General features: G+C 35.7%; 1 protein-coding gene across 1 annotated transcript in view; it reads left to right on the plus strand.

Annotated features, from left to right (window-relative positions):
• The window catches only part of otogl (otogelin-like), a 224147-nt gene extending 205129 nt beyond the window's left edge, over positions 1–19018 (plus strand). Inside the window, exons 51-52 of the mRNA XM_039762177.1 lie at positions 15067–15146; positions 17340–19018. Coding sequence (XP_039618111.1) covers positions 15067–15146; positions 17340–17540 — 281 coding nt within the window. The 3' untranslated portion in view covers positions 17541–19018. The remainder of the gene's footprint in view (positions 1–15066; positions 15147–17339) is intronic.
• Positions 19019–19739: the final 721 nt, after the last annotated feature.

Consider the following 19739-nt stretch of genomic DNA (forward strand, 5'->3'; position numbering starts at 1 on the left):
TTTTTTCGGTTCGTAGCTTGAATTGTTGCGGTGTTACTTTTCAATTTTTTCAGATGTTCATTTTTTTTACCCTGTGCTTAAAACTCATTAAAAAAAGTGTTTATACAGCGATCGGTTGCAAGGCTATAGCGCAAACTCCTGTAATGTTATTTTCTTGGTTGCTTGTGGTTGGTTTTTAAATAAAGTTCGGATTTGTTCAAATGTTCCTTCCCACTCCCCCCCCACCCATGCTTAAAACTCATTAAAATAAGGTGTTTATACAGCGATCGGCTTGCAAGGCTATAGCATGAACTGCTGCAATGTTACAGAGAGGGAGAGAGGGTGCGTGCTGCTGAGAGAAAGAGAGAGAGCGAGCGCACACGCAGGCTTGCGTGCTGCTGAAAGAGAGAGAGAGAGAGAGTGTGCGTGCTGCTGAGAGAGAGAAAGAGAGAGAGAGAGAGGGCGCCTGCGCATGCAGCTGAGCAGGGAGCCTGGGTGTTTTGTGTCAGTGTTATTCAATGTTTTTACATTAGTTTACTATTACACTGTGCATTCTATGGTGTAATTAACTATATTTGTGCTTAATCTTTAAAAAAAATATATTTACATACAGTTTGTACGGTCTGGAATGGATTAATTGTATTTACATACAGTCCTATGGGGGAAATTGATTCGGTTCATGACCATATCGGTTTACGACCAGAGGTTCCACTGTACCTGAACATGTCACTTGCCATATACTACACAAATTAAATTAATGATTTTCTTTGTCTCCAGCAACAGCTTATTTATACATATAAATGCCATTATTCAATTTTTTAGATTTAAAGTTAATTCAAAGTAATACTGCATACTTACTGCATTAAGTGTATGTTATTATTTGACATAGTAAAATAAGAATTTTGAGTTCTTACAATTTTTGGTTTATATGTAATGTTGGTCAGCATGAAAATGCAGTAGACAGAACTACTCTCAAAGTTCCAGGGTCCTGGGTTGAAATCCTGGTCCAGACAAATTCTCCTAAAGTCTGTCCTCTGGTGCTCTGACTTCCTTCCTAATCCTAAAGACAAGCATGTGAGGTTAATGGATGTCTATAAGCTGGCCTGATGTGGGCAGTTATGTGAGTGAGCTTCAAGCCATCACAGAGATTTAGCAGCCATGCACAGACGTTTCATGCATGGCTACTGTAAGTTAACTGAAGAAATGTCTGTGTGGCATGTGTGACATCATCACTCAATCAATATTCCAGCCTTCCACCCTGCACAAGTAAAAAAACAAATTAAAAATTATGCAATATTTTCATTTAAGGGGTTAATTAACTGGCCATAATGAGAATATTATAAGTACTTTCAGTGGACATACAACACTAATTCATGTGTGCAGGCCACACAGTGCTGAATGGCTTATTTGCCTGCATAATTAGCTATGTGCTCAGCTATGATTTCAAAACAAGTCTTAAAGGAGCCATCCTTCTCCTTAAGAAAGAAAACACAGTACCACCCTATGAAATAATAATAATAATAATAATAAAGATGTATTACTACTTTCAACATATTTTTATATCCTTCATGTAAGAAAAAAGTGCAAAGCATGTACACAAAAGATTAGAAATCAAACAATGGTGCTACCACTTCAGCAAATAGAATGGACAGATGTTGCTGCTTCATCTCACAGCTAATGTGTGCCCCAAGATTGGAATTCTATGACTGCAATGATATATGTATATATATATATATATATATATATATATATATATATATATATATATATATATACAGTAATCCCTCCTCGATCGGGGTTATGCTCCAGACCCCCGCGATAGGTGAAAATCCGCGAAGTAGAAACCATATGTTTGTATGGTTATTTTTATATATTTTAAGCCCTTATAAACTCTCCCACACTGTTAACATTATTACAGCCCTCTAGACATGAAATAACACCGTTTAGTCAAAAGTTTAAACTGTGCTCCATAACAAGACAGAGATGAAAGTTCTTTCTCACAATTAAAAGAATGCAAACATATCTTCTCTTCAAAGGAGCCGTGTCAGGAGCAGAGAATGTCAAAGAGAGAGAGCGCGAGATAAGAAAAGCAAAAAATCAAAAAATCAATACTTGCTTTTAAGTATGCCGAAGCACCGCGATAAAGCGGCATTTTGTAGAGGAGCATCCGTATCCTCTGTGCAAACAGCCCCTCCGTCAGGCGCAGAGAATGTCAGAGAGGGTGAGAGACCAAGAAAAGCAAACCATCGAGCACCGCGCAGGAAGGATATCATTGAGGAGTTTTAGTTAATATGTAATACATGCTCTGATTGGGTAGCTTCTAAGCCATCCGCCAATAGCGTCGCTTGTATGAAATCAACTGGGCAAACAAACTGAGGAAGCATGTAGCATAAATTAAAAGACCCATTGTCCGCAGAAATCCGCGAACCAGCGAAAAATCCGTGATATATATTTAGATATGTTTACATTTAAAATCCGCGATAGAGTGAAGCCGCGAAAGTCGAAGCACGATATAGCGAGGGATTACTGTATTACCAAAGAACTTGTGACAATGAAGTACACTAACCCAATTTCTTTTTCTTTGTTTATAGTCTTGAATAAAAGTGCACTTGTTCTGTTATATTTGTACCTTGGCCATGAGCAGGACTTCGTGACGGTGGTGACACTCCTTTAAAAGAATAACATGCAAAATTTGTATGGGTTTCTGATGCCCAGGAATTCTGTCTTTATAATTCATAGGGGAGATACGCTCTTCTACCACTGCCATTCGGCTTGAAATTTATGTGGATTGGATGGGATCAACACCAGCACGCGATCTCCCTTCTTAAACTCGCGGAGTTTACTCATCTTGTCATAATGACATTTTTTGTGTGTCCTGCTCATGCTGCTAATGCTCCATCGCAATAGAGAACAATCTGGCAACCTGCTCTTGCAGTGAAACAACTCAATTGACAAACCTCCCCCCAGGGGGAGTCTCGCGATTTCCCATACATTCATCCCGAAAAATGTCCAATACCCCGTGTGGTCGCCGGCCAAATAATCGTTCAAAGGGACTCATTCTGATTGACGCTTGCGGGGCCTCCCCAACAGCAAACAAGAGCAAAGGTACCACAGTATCCCAGGAAGCTGGATTGTCATGGGTTACCTACCAAATCATCTGTTTTAGGGTTTTATTAAATTGTTCAATCAGGCCATTTGTCTGCGGATGATAGACTGTGGAGTGTAACTGCTTAATTCCGAAACTTTCGCATAACTGCTTCATTATGCAAGGCATAAAGGGTGTGCCTTGATCAGTGAGAATCTTGCGAGGGATACCAATACGTGTGAACATATCTGAGAGTACTTTTGCAATAGTTCGGGTGTCTGCCCGTTGCAACACTGCTACTTTTGGGGATCTTGTGGCGTAATTGATAAACACAAGCATATACTGAAAGCCACTTCTACTCCTGGGAAACGGGCCAACAATATCTAATCACACCCTATCAAACGGGATATCTAAAACAGGCATCGGTACAAGGGATGTCCTGGTGGGTCTGTGACCGGAAACTATTTGACGGTCAGGACAGGCCTTACAAAATTGCTCCAGATCTCGGCCCATGTTCAACCAATAAAAGTGTTTCAAAATGCATTCTCTTGTCTTTTCTGCACCGAGGTAACCCCCTCAAAACGTGACTGCAAGCAATTTTTAAAACCTTCTCTCTATGCTCACTTGGTACTATTAATTGCTTGATATGCCCATGCAATCAGAAATAACTCCATACAGAAAACCATAATTAAGTAAAAAATTAGGTATTTAAAAATTTGCGTCCTCTCTCTCCCAATAATAAGAGTCATTTGTGACATGGGTTTGTCTGAATGAAAAATTCAAGTTGTTATCGGTGCGCTGTAGGCAAACAAACTCCACCTGGGTGACAGTCTCTGCTTCCTCTTTGTCTGATGCAGCATCGCACTCATCTCCCACTGCTATTTTGTCTTCGTCCAGGTCAGTATTGAGTGTCTGGTCTGGGGAGGCTGTTGGTGTGTGCGACGGCGTGGAAAAGTTTGCCAGCTGTCCCGGGTCTTCACTTGAGGATTCATCCCCGAGCTCTCTGGACAACACCAATTCAATTTAAAACCCATTTCCTCGACTGATATTGTCTGAGGTGAGCCCCTCGGATATGGCAGTCCAAACTTTAAAACTGTTCCCTTTAAATTTCAGAGGGAGTAATATAGTCGTGTATGTTTTAATGTCCCCAAGGACGCATCAGATGTTCACTTTGTTTGTAGCCCTAGTTAGAGTTCATGGCGGACTACACAGAGGATCTATATACTGTATATATCTATACTAATAAAAGGCAAAGCCCTCACTCACTCACTCACTCACTTACTCACTGACTCATCACTAATTCTCCAACTTCCCGTGTAGATAGAAGGCTAATAATTTGGCAGGCTTATTCCTTACAGCTTCCTTACAAAAGCTGGGCATGTTTCATTTCGAAATTCTATGAGTAATGGTCATAACTGGAAGCTATTTTTCTCCATATACTGTAATGGAGTTGAGCTCGAAAGCCGTGGGGGCGGAGTTTGATGTGACATCATCACGCCTCCCACCTAAACACGTGAACTGACTGTCAACTCAGTACGTAAAAAAACAGGAAGAGCTCCAAAAAGCGCTTAAGAAAACATGCATTATATAATTGAGAAGGCAGCGAAACAATAAGAAGCGAGCGAGTGACATATACAACCATATTCATGAGTGCTGCTACTTCAGAAACAAAGCACAGTGTAATCCTAAAGTTTAAATTAAGTTCATAGACAGGCTGGCACTGGCGTTTATCATGCCCACGGGTAATGCGAGATACAAGTTTAATGAGATGATGCAGGATATAAACGAGAGTTTTGATCACTTTGTAACTAAGTTAAAATTGCAGGTGAAGGGGTGTGCTTATGCAAATTCCGAGAGACTTTGTTTGCTGGGGATTGACAGTTAAGGCGGGTAGGGGAGTCACGTCTTCATCTCCCCTCCCATTCATCTCATTTCGCTCTGAGCTGACCTCCACAGCTAACGCAGTGTTACTGAAGCGACTTTGTGACGCTGCCACCAAATACTCACAGAAAAATCCACAAGTTAATACACACGCTGTCTCTACAGTTTCTCCACACTGAATCCTCCAGGCACTACTTAAAAAAGGCTACATTGACAATCGTGTTACGTTATTTTTTAAATGTTTTCTTTTCTTAGCACAAGCACAGCTGAGAAGCTTCGATGCATGTGCTCCATAACGCGTTAAAAATCATGCATTTAATCACAAGCAAAGGGGTACTTCTGTCAATGCATGATTTCCTGGTACACCAATTACATTGATCAGCGCTTCCCGATTCATTTTAGCCTCGCACCCCCTTGGTTTGAGAAGAAGTATGAAAAATATGAGGTTAACACAGAAAAACACATCACCAATTGAAGCTTTATGAATAATCGATTCGCCATCAATAATTGTTTTGGTAAAGCCATACTCAGTGTAATTCTCCTTCCATTTTATAATTTTTCCGCCACTAGCCATGATTAAATGAACGGTAAAAAAACTAAGAGCGAAGCGAGGGTGACTTATTCAGGCAGGCAGGCGACAGCTCAATAGCTCGAATTTGGATATAAGTAGGTTCTATTTAGTCTCCAGAAATATCTTTGGTAGGAATGGAAGTTGAATTTAGTCTTTAAATTTCTATGGTAAAGAAAAAGTTATGCAATGATGACTAAATTTAACTATATAATGTCAAAACTTGTATATATAAAGTCATTCCCGAATATATAAAGTCAAAACTTGATTATATAAAGTCACTGTTGGAATAAATAAAGTCAAAACTTGAATATATAAAGTCAGCGTCGGGAAATATATAAAGTCAAAACTTGTTTCTGAATATATAAAGTCAAAACTTGAATATATAAAGTAAGCGCTGCAATATATAAAGTCAAAACTTCAATATATAAAGTCAGCGTCGGAATATACAAAGTCAGTGCTGGAATATCCATCCATTTCCCAACACGTTGAGTCCAACCACAGGATCACGGGGGTCTGCTGGAGCCAATCCCAGCCAACACTGGGCGCAAGGCAGGAACCAATCCTAGGCAGGGCACATGCATCATTTTCAAAACATTAACCGAAGTGTTTTTTTAATTTATTTTTCTGAATACGCTTTTGTTAACTTAGTTCAGTTCAGAGTCGTTTCAATCAATAGATTTTGACTTTCACTTTATATATTCAGGAGTGAGTTTATATACTCCGATGTTGACTTTATAAAATCAGGAATGACTTTATATATACCGACACTGACTTTATATATTCGGGAATGACTTTATATATTCAAGTTTTGACTTTATATATTCCAGCGCTGACTTTATATATTCAAGTTTTTACTTTATATATTCGGGAATGACTTTATATTCAAGTTTTGACTTTATATATTCTGACACCGACTTTATATATTCACAAAATCAATGTATTTGCCTGTTTGGCACCCCATAGTATATGTGTGTTTGTATATATGTACACATGTAAGTATATATATATATATATACATATATATATATATGTATATATATATATATGTGTGTATATATATATATATATATACCTGTATATGCCAGCAACACTCATGACAATGACAAAACAATTACATTGTCAATCATGTTACGTTATTATTAAAATGTTTCCTTTTCTTTTTACTTCTCCGCTGCCAAGTGCGGGTATTTTGCTATATATATATATACTGTATATATATATATATATATATACAGTATAGATATAGATATATATATACAGTATAGATATAGATATATATATAAATATGACAACAACACTCATATCAATGACAAAACAATTACATTAACAATCATGTTACGTTATTTTTAAAATTTTTCCTTTTCTTTTCATAACTTCTTTAACACACTACTTCTCACTGCGGCAGGTATTCTGCTAGTGTGTATATATATATATATATATATATATATATATAATCGTCAGTATTTCCCTCTGCTTACCCTATTACTTTTGGTCTACAAAAATACATTTAAACAAACAAAAGCTCAGCACTCTCAACTATAGGTCATTTATCAGCCAAGAATACCTTCTTTACCTACTGTTCCTACTATTGAGTGGAGCTCTCACTCACAGCCAAAATAAACCTCACATCACAGAGGTAATGGGAAATCTCTGGCTGCACTAGGTGCTCAAGGAAATCTAACTTATTACTTCAACTACTCTAGACATTAAGACAAAGCATAGAAAGTTAAAAGAAGCATGGTATTTATTACAAGAATAATAATAATACCACTGGAAGAAAGAATAATAGAAAATAGGTATTGATAGGAAAGTCTGGATATATATAATCTTTAGAAAAAGCTTATGGAAAAAAAAAGTAGAGATGACAAGGATGAATGTCCCAGGACGGCATTTGATTTAGCAATTGATGTTCATGATGCTTTTCTGGTGACCAGTGACGCCTTCGTCCATTCTTCTTCCGTTCCCTGGAGGTCTGGCCTGGAACCCCTGCAGTTTTTATTTTTTTCTCCAGCCATCTGGAGTTTTTTTTTGTTTTTTCTGTCCACCCTGGCCATCGGACCTTACTCCTTTTCTATGTTAATGTTGTCTTATTTTAATTCTTATTTTGTCTTTTATTTTTCTTTTCTTCATTATGTAAAGCACTTTGAGCTACTTTTTGTATGAAAATGTGCTATATAAATAAATTTTGTTGTTGTTCCTCCCTAATTCCTTACGCCCTTTCAAAATGAGGCATATTTATTATAAAGTTTCATGCTGTGGTTTCACAACACATGATAGATGCAAGTACCTGATTGGCTGGCGGTCAATATGATGGATGAATTTTGCTCAAACTCTTTAATCTATCTTTTCCCAGATAAAAAAGTTTTTTGATATTTCCTCATGTCCTCCTTTCTCAGGCTGTAAACCAAATTGTTGTCCCAGATGTCCATCCATAAAGTAATCAATAGCCTGAGGTATGGCTCAGTCTTCTTTCCCAGGCTGTAATACCATTTTAACACTATGCTGTGAACTGTTATAAAAGTGAGGTGTAAGGGAAGATGACATGTTTTAATTTGTCCTTAATGTAGTTAATCTGTTGTCTTGAACAAAATATAATGGAAAATTAAACCAAAATGTACAGATTTTTTATATATATATATATATATATATATATATATATATATATATATATATATATATATATATTACTTAGTGCTAGTTTGCAGCTATTTTCGCATATCGCATATTGTTTTAGGTTAACAGTTAATTTGTCTCTTTTGTTGCTTAGGCAAGAGGGCGCAGTAGTTTGCACTGCTGTCTCACACCTCAGATCAAATGTTTGGCCACAATAATCAGTTTAACATAGTTTTAAGACACTTCCCCAGCCCCCAGGGACACTTGAAACACAATTGCACCATTATAAGCCACTAAAAGCTAGGTCAGTTACTCCTTCCCCAATGACTTCTGTGCATTTTGCGAAGTTTAGTAAAGTTGGTGAAAATTTCTGTGATTTCGTCAAACTCACGGCAAACTGATCTCCACAGGGTTCACTCATCACTATTCATGATATATAACATAATATCCTTGTAGCTTTCTTGACTGCTTCTTTGCACTGTCTGGAGGTTGATAATGACAAGTCAACTATGACTCCAAGGACTTTCTCATAAGGTATACTTTCAAATTTCAAACCCCCTATTCTGTGCTCAGATCTAACATTTTTATTGTCTACCTGTAATACCTTTCATTTATCCATCCATCCATCCATCCATTATCCAACCCACTGTATCCTAATACAGGGTCACGGGGGTCTGCTGGTGCTAATCCCAGCCAACACAGGGCGCAAGGCAGGAACAAATCCCGGGCAGGGCGCCAGCCCACCACAGACCTTTCATTTACTTGTGTTAAATTTAATCAGCTACAAATATGTCCAAGCCTGTTAAGGTACTTTTGTTATGATTCAGACGATGCTAGATTATCTGCCTGTTTTCCTAGTTTACTATCATCTCCAAATATTTCTTATCATCAACACTTATCCCTGAAGGATATCACTTTTAATATCACCTAATACTGAAAAGGTTCCTGTCACCAAAACCTTTTCTTGCTGCTAAGCCTTTGGTGGGTCCAACCCTTTGCTTGACCCATCTGCACATGGCACACCTAATTCCACACAGCACACCTAATAAATTGAACACTTACTTCTCATGTGGTATCTTTCAAAAGTTTTTTGAAAATTAACATATATAGCATCTTATGCTCCTCTCTAATTGAAAGACTTACAGTATGTTTCTTCCTCATTGAATTCTAGGATATTAGTTTAACATGACTTTCTTATCTGAACCCATGCTGACCTCTAAATCTGCTCTTGAAATGTGATGTTCAATCTTCCATTTAGTAATTTCTTCTATTCATTTACCAATGATGCACATTAAGCTTACTGGCCTATAGTTATGTCGCTCTGCCCAGTCACACTTTTTTGCATAACGGGATGATATTTGCTAGCTTTCAGTCTCCAAGAATTTCCTCATTCTGGTGTGGAGCAAAACAACTGTACCGAGACCCTTTGAAAAAGGGTACCAAGTGAATCCTGCAGCAGTTCACATGAAGTCTTAATATGAGCCAACACAGGGCTAATTTAACTACATGAAATACTGTACTTTATGCATGACAGTTTATGTGATGTGGCAGTCACACTGAGTGCCTGCTGTCTGTAATTGGGGAATCTCATTCAGAGCATAATAATTTCAGGATTAACATGAAGCATTAAAAACACAAAGGTTTACAAATACACACACAGGTACAAATATAACACAATTCACATAAAGTAACTTGCACAATTACTTGCGTAATCAGAGCAGTACCTGATTCAGTCTTAGAGCTTGTCTCTCAGACAGCAGTAGACCATGATTAAAAAAAACATTGGTGTGAATTTACTTGTGATTGGGTTGATCAAAACACACACACAGAGGTGACAAGAAATGAACAGCAGTGCCATGTGAGAACCTAGATCAAACAACCTAATCTTACACTATGAATACACCATGTACAGTGGTGTGAAAAACTATTTGCCCCCTTCCTGATTTCTTATTCTTTTGCATGTTTGTCACACAAAATGTTTCTGATCATCAAACACATTTAACCATTAGTCAAATATAACACAAGTAAACACAAAATGCAGTTTTTAAATGATGGTTTTTATTATTTAGGGAAAAAAAAATCCAAACCTACATGGCCCTGTGTGGAAAAGTAATTGCCCCCTTGTTAAAAAATAACCTAACTGTGGTGTATCACACCTGAGTTTAATTTCCGCAGCCACCCCCAGGCCTGATTACTGCCACACCTGTTTCAATCAAGAAATCACTTAAATAGGAGCTGCCTGACACAGAGAAGTAGACCAAAAGCACCTCAAAAGCTAGACATCATGCCAAGATCCAAAGAAATTCTAGAACAAATGAGAACAGAAGTAATTGAGATCTATCAATTACTATCAGGTGTGGCAGTAATCAGGCCTGGGGGTGGCTACGGAAATTGAACTCAGGTGTGATACACCACAGTTAGGTTATTTTTTAACAAGGGGCAATTACTTTTTCACACAGGGCCATGTAGGTTTGGATTTTTTCTCCCTAAATAATAAAACCATCATTTAAAACTGCATTTTGTGTTTACTTGTGTTATATTTGACTAATGGTTAAATGTGTTTGATGATCAGAAACATTTTGTGTGACAAACATGCAAAAGAATAAGAAATCAGGAAGGGGGCAAATAGTTTTCCACACCACTGTATACAAGTGGGGTGTTATCTCAATGCACACATTAACACTGACATGTTAATCAAGCATTCCACAATAAACACTAATAACAAATATATACAAGAGTTAAGACAGTAGACTTGCAATTTGAGATGAACTAAATTGAGGTTACAGTGATCCCTCCTCGATCGCAGGATTTGCGTTCCAGAACCCCCTGCGAAAGGTGAAAATCCGTGAAGTAAAAACCATATGTTCATTTGGTTATTTTTATATATTTTAAGTCCTTATAAACTCTCCCACAGTCTTATAAACATTTCCGCACAGTTATACAGCATAAACCCTTTATATTATCTTAGATATTAGGTAAGATTAGTTGAAATTATGTATGTAAACATAAACATTTAGGTTTATATACAGTAAAACCTAAATATTATTTTAAAGATATCGAGCATCTCTGATATCACATATGTCACAGCCATTACGATAGACAGGCCACCAGCAATAAATATGTACAATGCAAGAAAATTTGTATACAGTAAAATGTGTGTACAGTGACAATAAACGTACGTACATGTACTAAGTACGTAGAAAATTAATTATGGTTACTCACCAACAATGACACGACGACTTGTCCGATAATGATGAGTTTAATTTTACTGCACAACAAAAGAGAGCATTACAGCTCTTCTAAAGGACCCTCTTCAGGCGAATGTGTAGCACCTCCGTTGTTCTTCTTCCGACAGTCTTCAATCCAAATCCCTAAAGCAGATTCCATCCGGACTACTGCCTTATTACATCCACTTACAACTCGTTTTGCGCCCTGGTTAAACGACACTGCGGCCGTAGATCTTATATTCCTTTCCTCCTTTTTAAATAAAAACAATCGTGGACTCATTGATGCCATAATGGCGTCCTACAGCGTTGTAGCTGTTCCCTTCCTTCAACATATCCAAAACGTTTACCTTTTCGGCAATCGTTAGCATCTTCTGTTGGCGCTTGGGCACGGCCCCTGAAAAAGTAGCAGGAGTAGATCGTTTTGAAGCCATAACGAAGGGCTTGACTATGCACAAAGATAAACAAAACACAGCACAAAAGTTAACTCTTTACACAGCGAAACATGTTGATGTTGAATGCGCAAAACTAGACTTCCTGGTTAACGCAGTGGAATCGAATTCGGTGCTCCGTCTCTGAGCCATTCAGCACACAGGAACTTAACTGCGTGCTCTGATTAGGTAGCTTCTCAGCCATCTGCCAATGGCGTTCCTTGTATGAAATCAACTGGGCAAACCAACTGAAAAAGCATGTACCAGAAGTAAAAAGACCCATTGTTCGCAGAAACCTGCGAAGCAGCGAAAAATCCGCGTTATATATTTAGATATGCTTACATATAAAATCCGCAATAGAGTGAAGCCGCGAAAGTCGAAGCATGATATAGCGATGGATTACTGTATGTTTATATTATTGCTACTGGGAAGTAAATATGCAACATAAGGTAAATGAAGATTATGTGATAAGCCTACTGTCATAAAACCGAAACACATCAGTGTATGTCATCAGTAGATTTTGTCTTCTGTTGTACCCTTGGCTATTTGAAACATGTTACTTAGTATCATAAAATTTTAAAGTAAGTCTACCAGTCAATAATTATGGAAATGCAGTGGTGTGTAACTGCCTGCGAGAGACACTTTAATGTCCCATGAGACAAAAGGACAGCTGCTGCACAGGATTTTAATTGATCGACACGCGGCACGAAAAGCAGAACACGCAGCTTGGCAGCAAGACAGCAGCTGATCCGACCGCATCTCCTTAGTGTGTGTTCAGCCTCCCCTTCACAACAAGAGTGGCAGAGACATGAAGTGGTTGGTGTGCAGCATGCCCTGGGGTTAAGTGGGTGGGCAAGCGAATCGAGCAGAGGGCATAGCCCCCTAGTATACATAGTCCATAGTCCAGATGATTTATTACATTTTTACCTTGAAAATGTAAGCAAGCACTTCTTTCTCCACAATTCCTAAATCCCTAAGTGCCTCCCTGGCTGTTCTTGTTACTGCTGAGAGTTTATTGACTTCTTCATATGTGTAAACCTCAGGCAATACAAGTGAAGAGTATGTGCTATTTCACTGTATATTCTAGTTAATCTTTACTGTTCCTAATACTCCTAATCTCCTCCTTGCTTGTTCTTATACTAATAAAATAATAAAAGAATCTTTTTGGGTCATCTTTCACCTTTTCTGCAAAATTTCTCTTCAACTGCCTTTTACCTTTCCTAATATCTTTTTAACCACTGCTCTCATATAACTTATGGTTAGCAGTGGCATTATTAGTCTCATATACTGTATGATACAGAGCTTTATTTTTCATTTGTAACTTCATTAAATAGATTCTAATTTATCTACTGAAAATATTTTTCAATTCTATACTGCCTCTAAATCTTCGGATAAACTTGTCCAACTTTACATGAAAACCCTTAAGTTTGCTACATATCTCTCCTCATATGTCTTGACACTCAAATGCCTATCCTAATCTTGAGTCTGTTCAAAATCTACTCTACTACAATTAAACTGTCCCCTGAATCCTGTCCTGATTATAACAGAATATTAAATCTACTGAAGATAGGCTTCAAGTTAGAAAATGTATTCATAGCATTAAAATCAGTTGTGTTCGAGAACTCTGTAGGCATCAGTTTACTAAGTTTAACAGGTCTTTTCTGAACTTTATCAATCCATTTCAGGGTTTTGGGGGTCAAAGACTATCTCACCATTACAGGGTAAAAGGCAGAAATATGCCTGGACAGTTTATTCCATCACTGGGACTAGACTGTGACACACACATATAAAGAAACACACACACAATTTAAAATGGCATATTAACATAACTTTTGTAATTAATTTCTTCTGTGCTTCAGCATGTCTAGCCACTGTAATTTTCATGTAATGGGATAATGTTATGGAATAGCATAAGTGAAAGGCAAACTATATTACAGTGAGTGGTATTATTGATATAAGGTGAAAGTGGCACTCTGATGGGAAATTATAGGGTAACAGATTTGGAAAGTTACAAATAGGGACACTATAAGTTGGTGTAACTGCTGTCAAGGTAAAATTAAGACAGCAAACTAATTCTTAGTGAAAGCCACACAGAATGTTTCTTTATTTTAAGATAGAGGGATTTGCAAATTTGCAAATGCTTTTTAATAGGAGATTTGGAATCTTAAAAATGTGTAGAGTGCAATCTGTTCAAGATACTTTAGCTTGAACAAAACTGAAAATTAATTTCTTTGAAGAATAAGTGTGCCACATTTTAACAAAATTTGTCCACACAGGGAAAAATTATTTCAAGTGGAAAGAGGATGGACAGACAGACAGACAGGCATGGGCTATTGCAATAGGTGCACCTAAAAATGCTGTTTTAGCTTCTGACCCTTAGAGTGCACATCTTCTATAATGGAAGCAGGATTATTGTATATACTGGTTGGTTCTGTATTAGAGCTACTGAATATTAGTGCAATATTTACAGTTAAAATATTTTCAAAAGAAAATGTTATTTTGATTTAACTTGGAAAATAACTTTTATTATTAAACAGTTAATCATTTGCTATTTCATTCATTTTGCATTAATTGTGATGATGCATTTATGTATGTGAGAATAATATGGTTTCAGTTAAATCAGTTTTACCATTAAAATTGATTGTGTCTTTAAATATATAACATCCTTTTTTTCCCCTTGCTGGGCAATTAATTCTAACTTAGAATTTGCAGTAACTGAACATGACTCTTCAGAGCCACCTACCTTGGCAGTGGGTTATAAAAATACCATTCCTGGTGTGTCTTTAAATGTTATTTTTTCCTGCAAATAACTGTATTGGTATGTCTGAAATACCTTTACATTAAGAATTAAACAGTTATAATTCAATAACATTCCACCTTTGATTTATGCTACATGCAGTGTTCTTTTTAAATTTTCTGCTCACTAATTCAAGCATTTGTGAGATTCTATACTATATAATATACTGTATGTAACTGGTTAAATACATAAATGTACAAAACTGTATATAAATCTTCGGTGAACTGGTACAGTAAAAAGTGTAAAATGTGGATATTAACCTGAACTTTTAAATTTATCTGTTTTGAGATGACATTGTTAATTGTTTGCTTTACACTCAAGTTTAAGAAAACAATATTTCTTTATATAAGTACTGTATATAAAGTGAAATAACCAATTCAATAAAATGTTAATTATGTACAATATTCTGTTTTTCTTGGTAATATTAACTGAAATTGATATTTCCATCAGTTTGTAAACTACACTGTGTTATCTGCATTTATTAGGTAAAGATGATGGAAGAACATGTAAAAAAGTCACAGTCAGGACTACAATCCGAAAAGACGATTGCAGAAGTACTACACCCGTGAGTAGTTACGCTGTTATTTTACTCATTAACACATTTTTCACATGGATATTATGTTATCAATTACTTACTGTAAAAAGATCAGAAATGTGTAACTTTCATTACATAACGAAGACATTGTACTTTATATTTAAAAAATATACATATTTAACAAAAATAAATCATGGACTATACTCAAAAATAACTGGTCACAATTATTCTTTAATACATAGTAAGTTTTATAGACCAGTGACTCGTCTGGGATAAGTTCTTTTTTGTGGCTGAAGTTGGTTTGAGAATACTTTGCTATAAAAATTTCCCTTTGATTTTGTAAAATTTCATTTAAACAAACAACAAGAGGAGATTGTTAAAAAACTATTGAATTAAAAATTTATATACAAATTACACCTTCATTAAATTAAAATAATTAACAAAACATCTAAAACTCACATGGTACCACAACCACTGTTGTTCCTGTGCTGCAATTTTATTTATGGTAAATTCAAGTGCTCAGCTTAAAAAAAAACAAAAAAAAACACACTGAAATATACCTGTACTAATTCTGTATTATTTTCACCTTTATAAAAATACCTGCAAGCATATGTGGCAATTAAGAGTAATCAAAATTTAAAACATCCTAGGATTGTAAATAAATGAATGAATGATTATGCATTTTAAAGAGTTTTACATAGCACAGAAAAAGCTGAATGCTGACTACAACACAGGATGGTACCAAATCCAGGACTTTTTTCCGTTATGTGCCCATCTGACTGCAGGGATGGTTGTGTTCATGGTCTTTTAGGGCAGGCGGCTAATGTTAAAAAGTTGTTTTAAAATACTACAGCAGATATTTTAGCTGCAGAAGAAGGCTACAGCAAGCACACTACATACCACCTTCATTTTAAATATTTATATTGGTTAAGCATAGATGTTAAAGTTTGGAATATTGATAAATATAAAGAAGTGTGAAATATAAAACATTAGTTAAAGGTGCAAAATAAATCAATAGGGAAGTTTGTTAATCATGAAGGAAAACATTTCATTTGACCAAACAGAAGTACAGTAGTACATATCTTTTACTTAATAGACTTGACAGTTCAGTGTCATAAACCCTGTATACCTTTACTCTCCACACTGTTAATAGTGTACCAATAACTGGTATTCAACATTCCAAATATGTTTAAAAGAAAAAAAATCTTGTTAGATACTATAAGATTTAAAGTAACATTAGATGCTAAATAAGGTTGTTAGAATCAAAACAATTTTTTTATTTAAATATGGTATTTTCTGAAAATGCCCAACTAAACATGTGGAACCATTCTCTGCACATTTTCACCTGAAAACTGTATTTCAGTACTTGTATGCTAGAAGCTACTTGAATATGTTGTTTCAGGAATTAGAAGCATATAGTCAGACTCTTTTTTATATGGTTAAGCACATCTGCTTTGGTTTATCATTTTATACATTTTTGAAAAATCTTGTCTGCCAAAGTGAGTGCTCCTGTTGACTTACTCACTCCTCGACATATTGTATTCCTTGGTCACTGTGCACATGCATATAGTACATACATAATGTACATATGTACATATATATAGGGTATTTTTGTTTGTGTGTGTCTTTATGTCTTGAATTCATTTTCCCAAAAGTTGATGAGTACTTTATTTTATTAGTATTTTATTTATCAAAGTTATAAGTACCTGAGTTTCTGTAAATGTGTCACTGATGGCAGTAAAAAGTGTTACTGGCCTTCACTATGTTACTTAAACATTTACTGTTTGCATTTATTTATTTTCAGAGTTGGTTTACACTTACAAATCATAATTTTGAATTCAATAATCCAATATTGGATTTCTTCACTGTCAATAAAATATATCATTTTTGGGGTTAATTTGATGCCATCACACACAAAAAAATAAAACTACTCTGTGATCTTTCGTACTGTTGATCGTTAGTTTAATTGCTCTATCGATTGTTAATCTAAGTTTATAAATTTATTACTTATTATATCTTTTCACTTGTGGCAATCAACTTTTGCTACCTGTCCTACTACACTTGCTGAACAAACAGGCCCTAGCCTAATATTACTCCATTATGTTTATCTCTTTTGTAAGTCACTTTAGATAAAAGTGTCTGCCAAGCAAATAAATGAAAATGTTTTCTAAACATTTGACACCTGTTTGTAAATATTTCTTTTTTTCTTTTTAAATTGCTCAGGTGATAGTGACCTCTTGTGATGGCAAGTGCCCATCAGCTACTATTTTCAACTTCAATGTGAACAGCCATGCGAGATTCTGCAAGTGTTGCAGAGAGAGTGGCCTGCAAAACCGGACAGTACAGTTGTTTTGTACTCGTAACAGCACTTCAGTGGACTATGTTTTTCTGGAGCCAACAGACTGTTCTTGTCAGTGGAATTAGCTTGTTTCTTGTGTATTCAGTAAGTTTCATACTGGGTCAAGGTCAAATTGAACATTACTTGTGCACACAAAGTGTTCTGCTAAAACTTTACTGAGCCTCAAGCATGTGAATGTTATTAATAATAAGCATAGTAATGTGAATATACTGTAGTTCTACCTTTGTTGTCTATTTGTTATGCTTTCCATTTTATCTTTGATTATAACTGCAGTAAAATTCTTTCATTTTTGTTTTTTACTTTGATGTTATTTTTATTATATTATTATTTTCAGAGGCAATTCATACTAAACATATTTATGATTTAAACTTAGATTCACTGAATTACTTCAGATTCCTGGTGAAATATACAATGTCATTTTATGTTTATTCATAGATCACTCATTATTCATATCTGGATAGTTAATTCACTGGTTCTCTCAATAAAACAACCACTCTCATATTAGAAAAAGTTAAAGTGGTAAAATTATTTTTTAACAAACATTTTGAAAGTCAAATTTATCATACTAAAGCCAATTTTTTCATTATTGCAAGAGCCTTTATTAAAACTGGAATTAAAGTCTATATTTAATATTTCTGAGTTTTCAAATAAAGGCTTGTGTTCTACCTATGGAAGGATCCTCAGGTAATATTTTTATGAGAATGCAACCTGGCATGCTGCTCTTCAGTTTAATTCACGGCTGAAACACCCTTATAACATATGCAGTATTTTTATTTGTTGTTTTCTTCCATCTTTTGCTGTTCTTAACTTTTGCCCTTTTCCACTAACAGATCTGCCTGCCCCTGAAAATAGGTTATTTTATCTCAACCCTAATTCTAAACCAAAAGGCACACTGACACAACACAATGCACACAGCAGAGAACAAAACACTCTAACGGCATAGTAAAATAGCAGCTGCTTAGCTCTTAATATTGGTTCAACTTGGAACAAATGACTGTGAAGGCAGAAGATCAACATCATCAAACAAGACTCTCTGGTAAAATAGCAACAAGGGCAAGTTTTTGCTTGAATCTCAGGTATGTCTGTCCAGCTGTTTCCCAGTGGCTCATTTGGAAAAAAAAGTATAAAGAGTGGGTGGCCTGATGACTTCAACATAAAAGCACTTGGATATTCAACCATTGTGACTATCAGCAGTAATAGGATGTAGTACCTACAACATTAAATTAGTAAGAAATACAATTTTCATATACAGCATGCTGCTCTTCCCCATTGTAACCAAAATTACTAGTGATTTTAGACCTGTTGCTATACTGTTATTTTGCAGTTTGTCTCTAGATGTATATATTTCAAAAGGGCCGTGTTCTGCAGCTAATAAAACATCTCACATTCCCCGCACAAGGTTAAATACCTTTGAAAGTTTGTGTAAATGCAAGCTAATTTGATGTACAAAATATGTAAACATAGCAAGAATCATATATATACAGTATATATATACATAGCATTCGAAGTCTGAATCACAATCTGATTGTATGGCTGTCAAGTAAACAAACCACACGCCGTGGCACAACGTAAAGAGCCTCTAACGCTGACATCTGAGGTTCGATCCCCGGTGTGGGGTGCAGTGGAGTGTGTACGCCTAATGAGACCAAATTAGGACGAAACACGTGTTGCATACTCTTTGTATTATTTGACAGTTAACTATTTTATATATATATATATATATATATATATATATATATATATATATATATATATATATATGCATAACCATGTAAAGCATAAATTAACGAACGTGATTTACTATTCTTGAATATATTTGCTGCATACTCCGGCCCTGTAACATTTAATGAGACCTTACTTATGCTCGGTGGAACAAGTGGGCAATTAAAAAATTAATTAAAGATTACAATTGTTTTACAAGAAGTGACGTCTTGCTTTCCCTTCTTTATTAATGTTTACTTAATGTCAATTGCTATGATATGTCTTTCTACAGCATTAATCTTTGGTATAATATATCATATGTTTAACACAATTAAACACTGAAGATTGCCTCTCTGTTTGTTTCCATTTTATACTGTAAATTTATGTGTTTTGTTGTTTTGCTTTATTGTAACCTGTTACATGTCCACTTTCAGTTTTGGTACTTGAGCTACTACAGAATGACATTACATAGGCCATAAAAACCTCCCCAGAAGGACTTACTGTAAGAAGATACAAAGTGTAAGAAGCTAGTTAGAAGTGTGCAGTTTGTGTGATACTGCAGT

Source organism: Polypterus senegalus, chromosome 8 (genome assembly GCF_016835505.1).
Source record: "Polypterus senegalus isolate Bchr_013 chromosome 8, ASM1683550v1, whole genome shotgun sequence".
NCBI lineage: Eukaryota > Metazoa > Chordata > Cladistia > Polypteriformes > Polypteridae > Polypterus > Polypterus senegalus.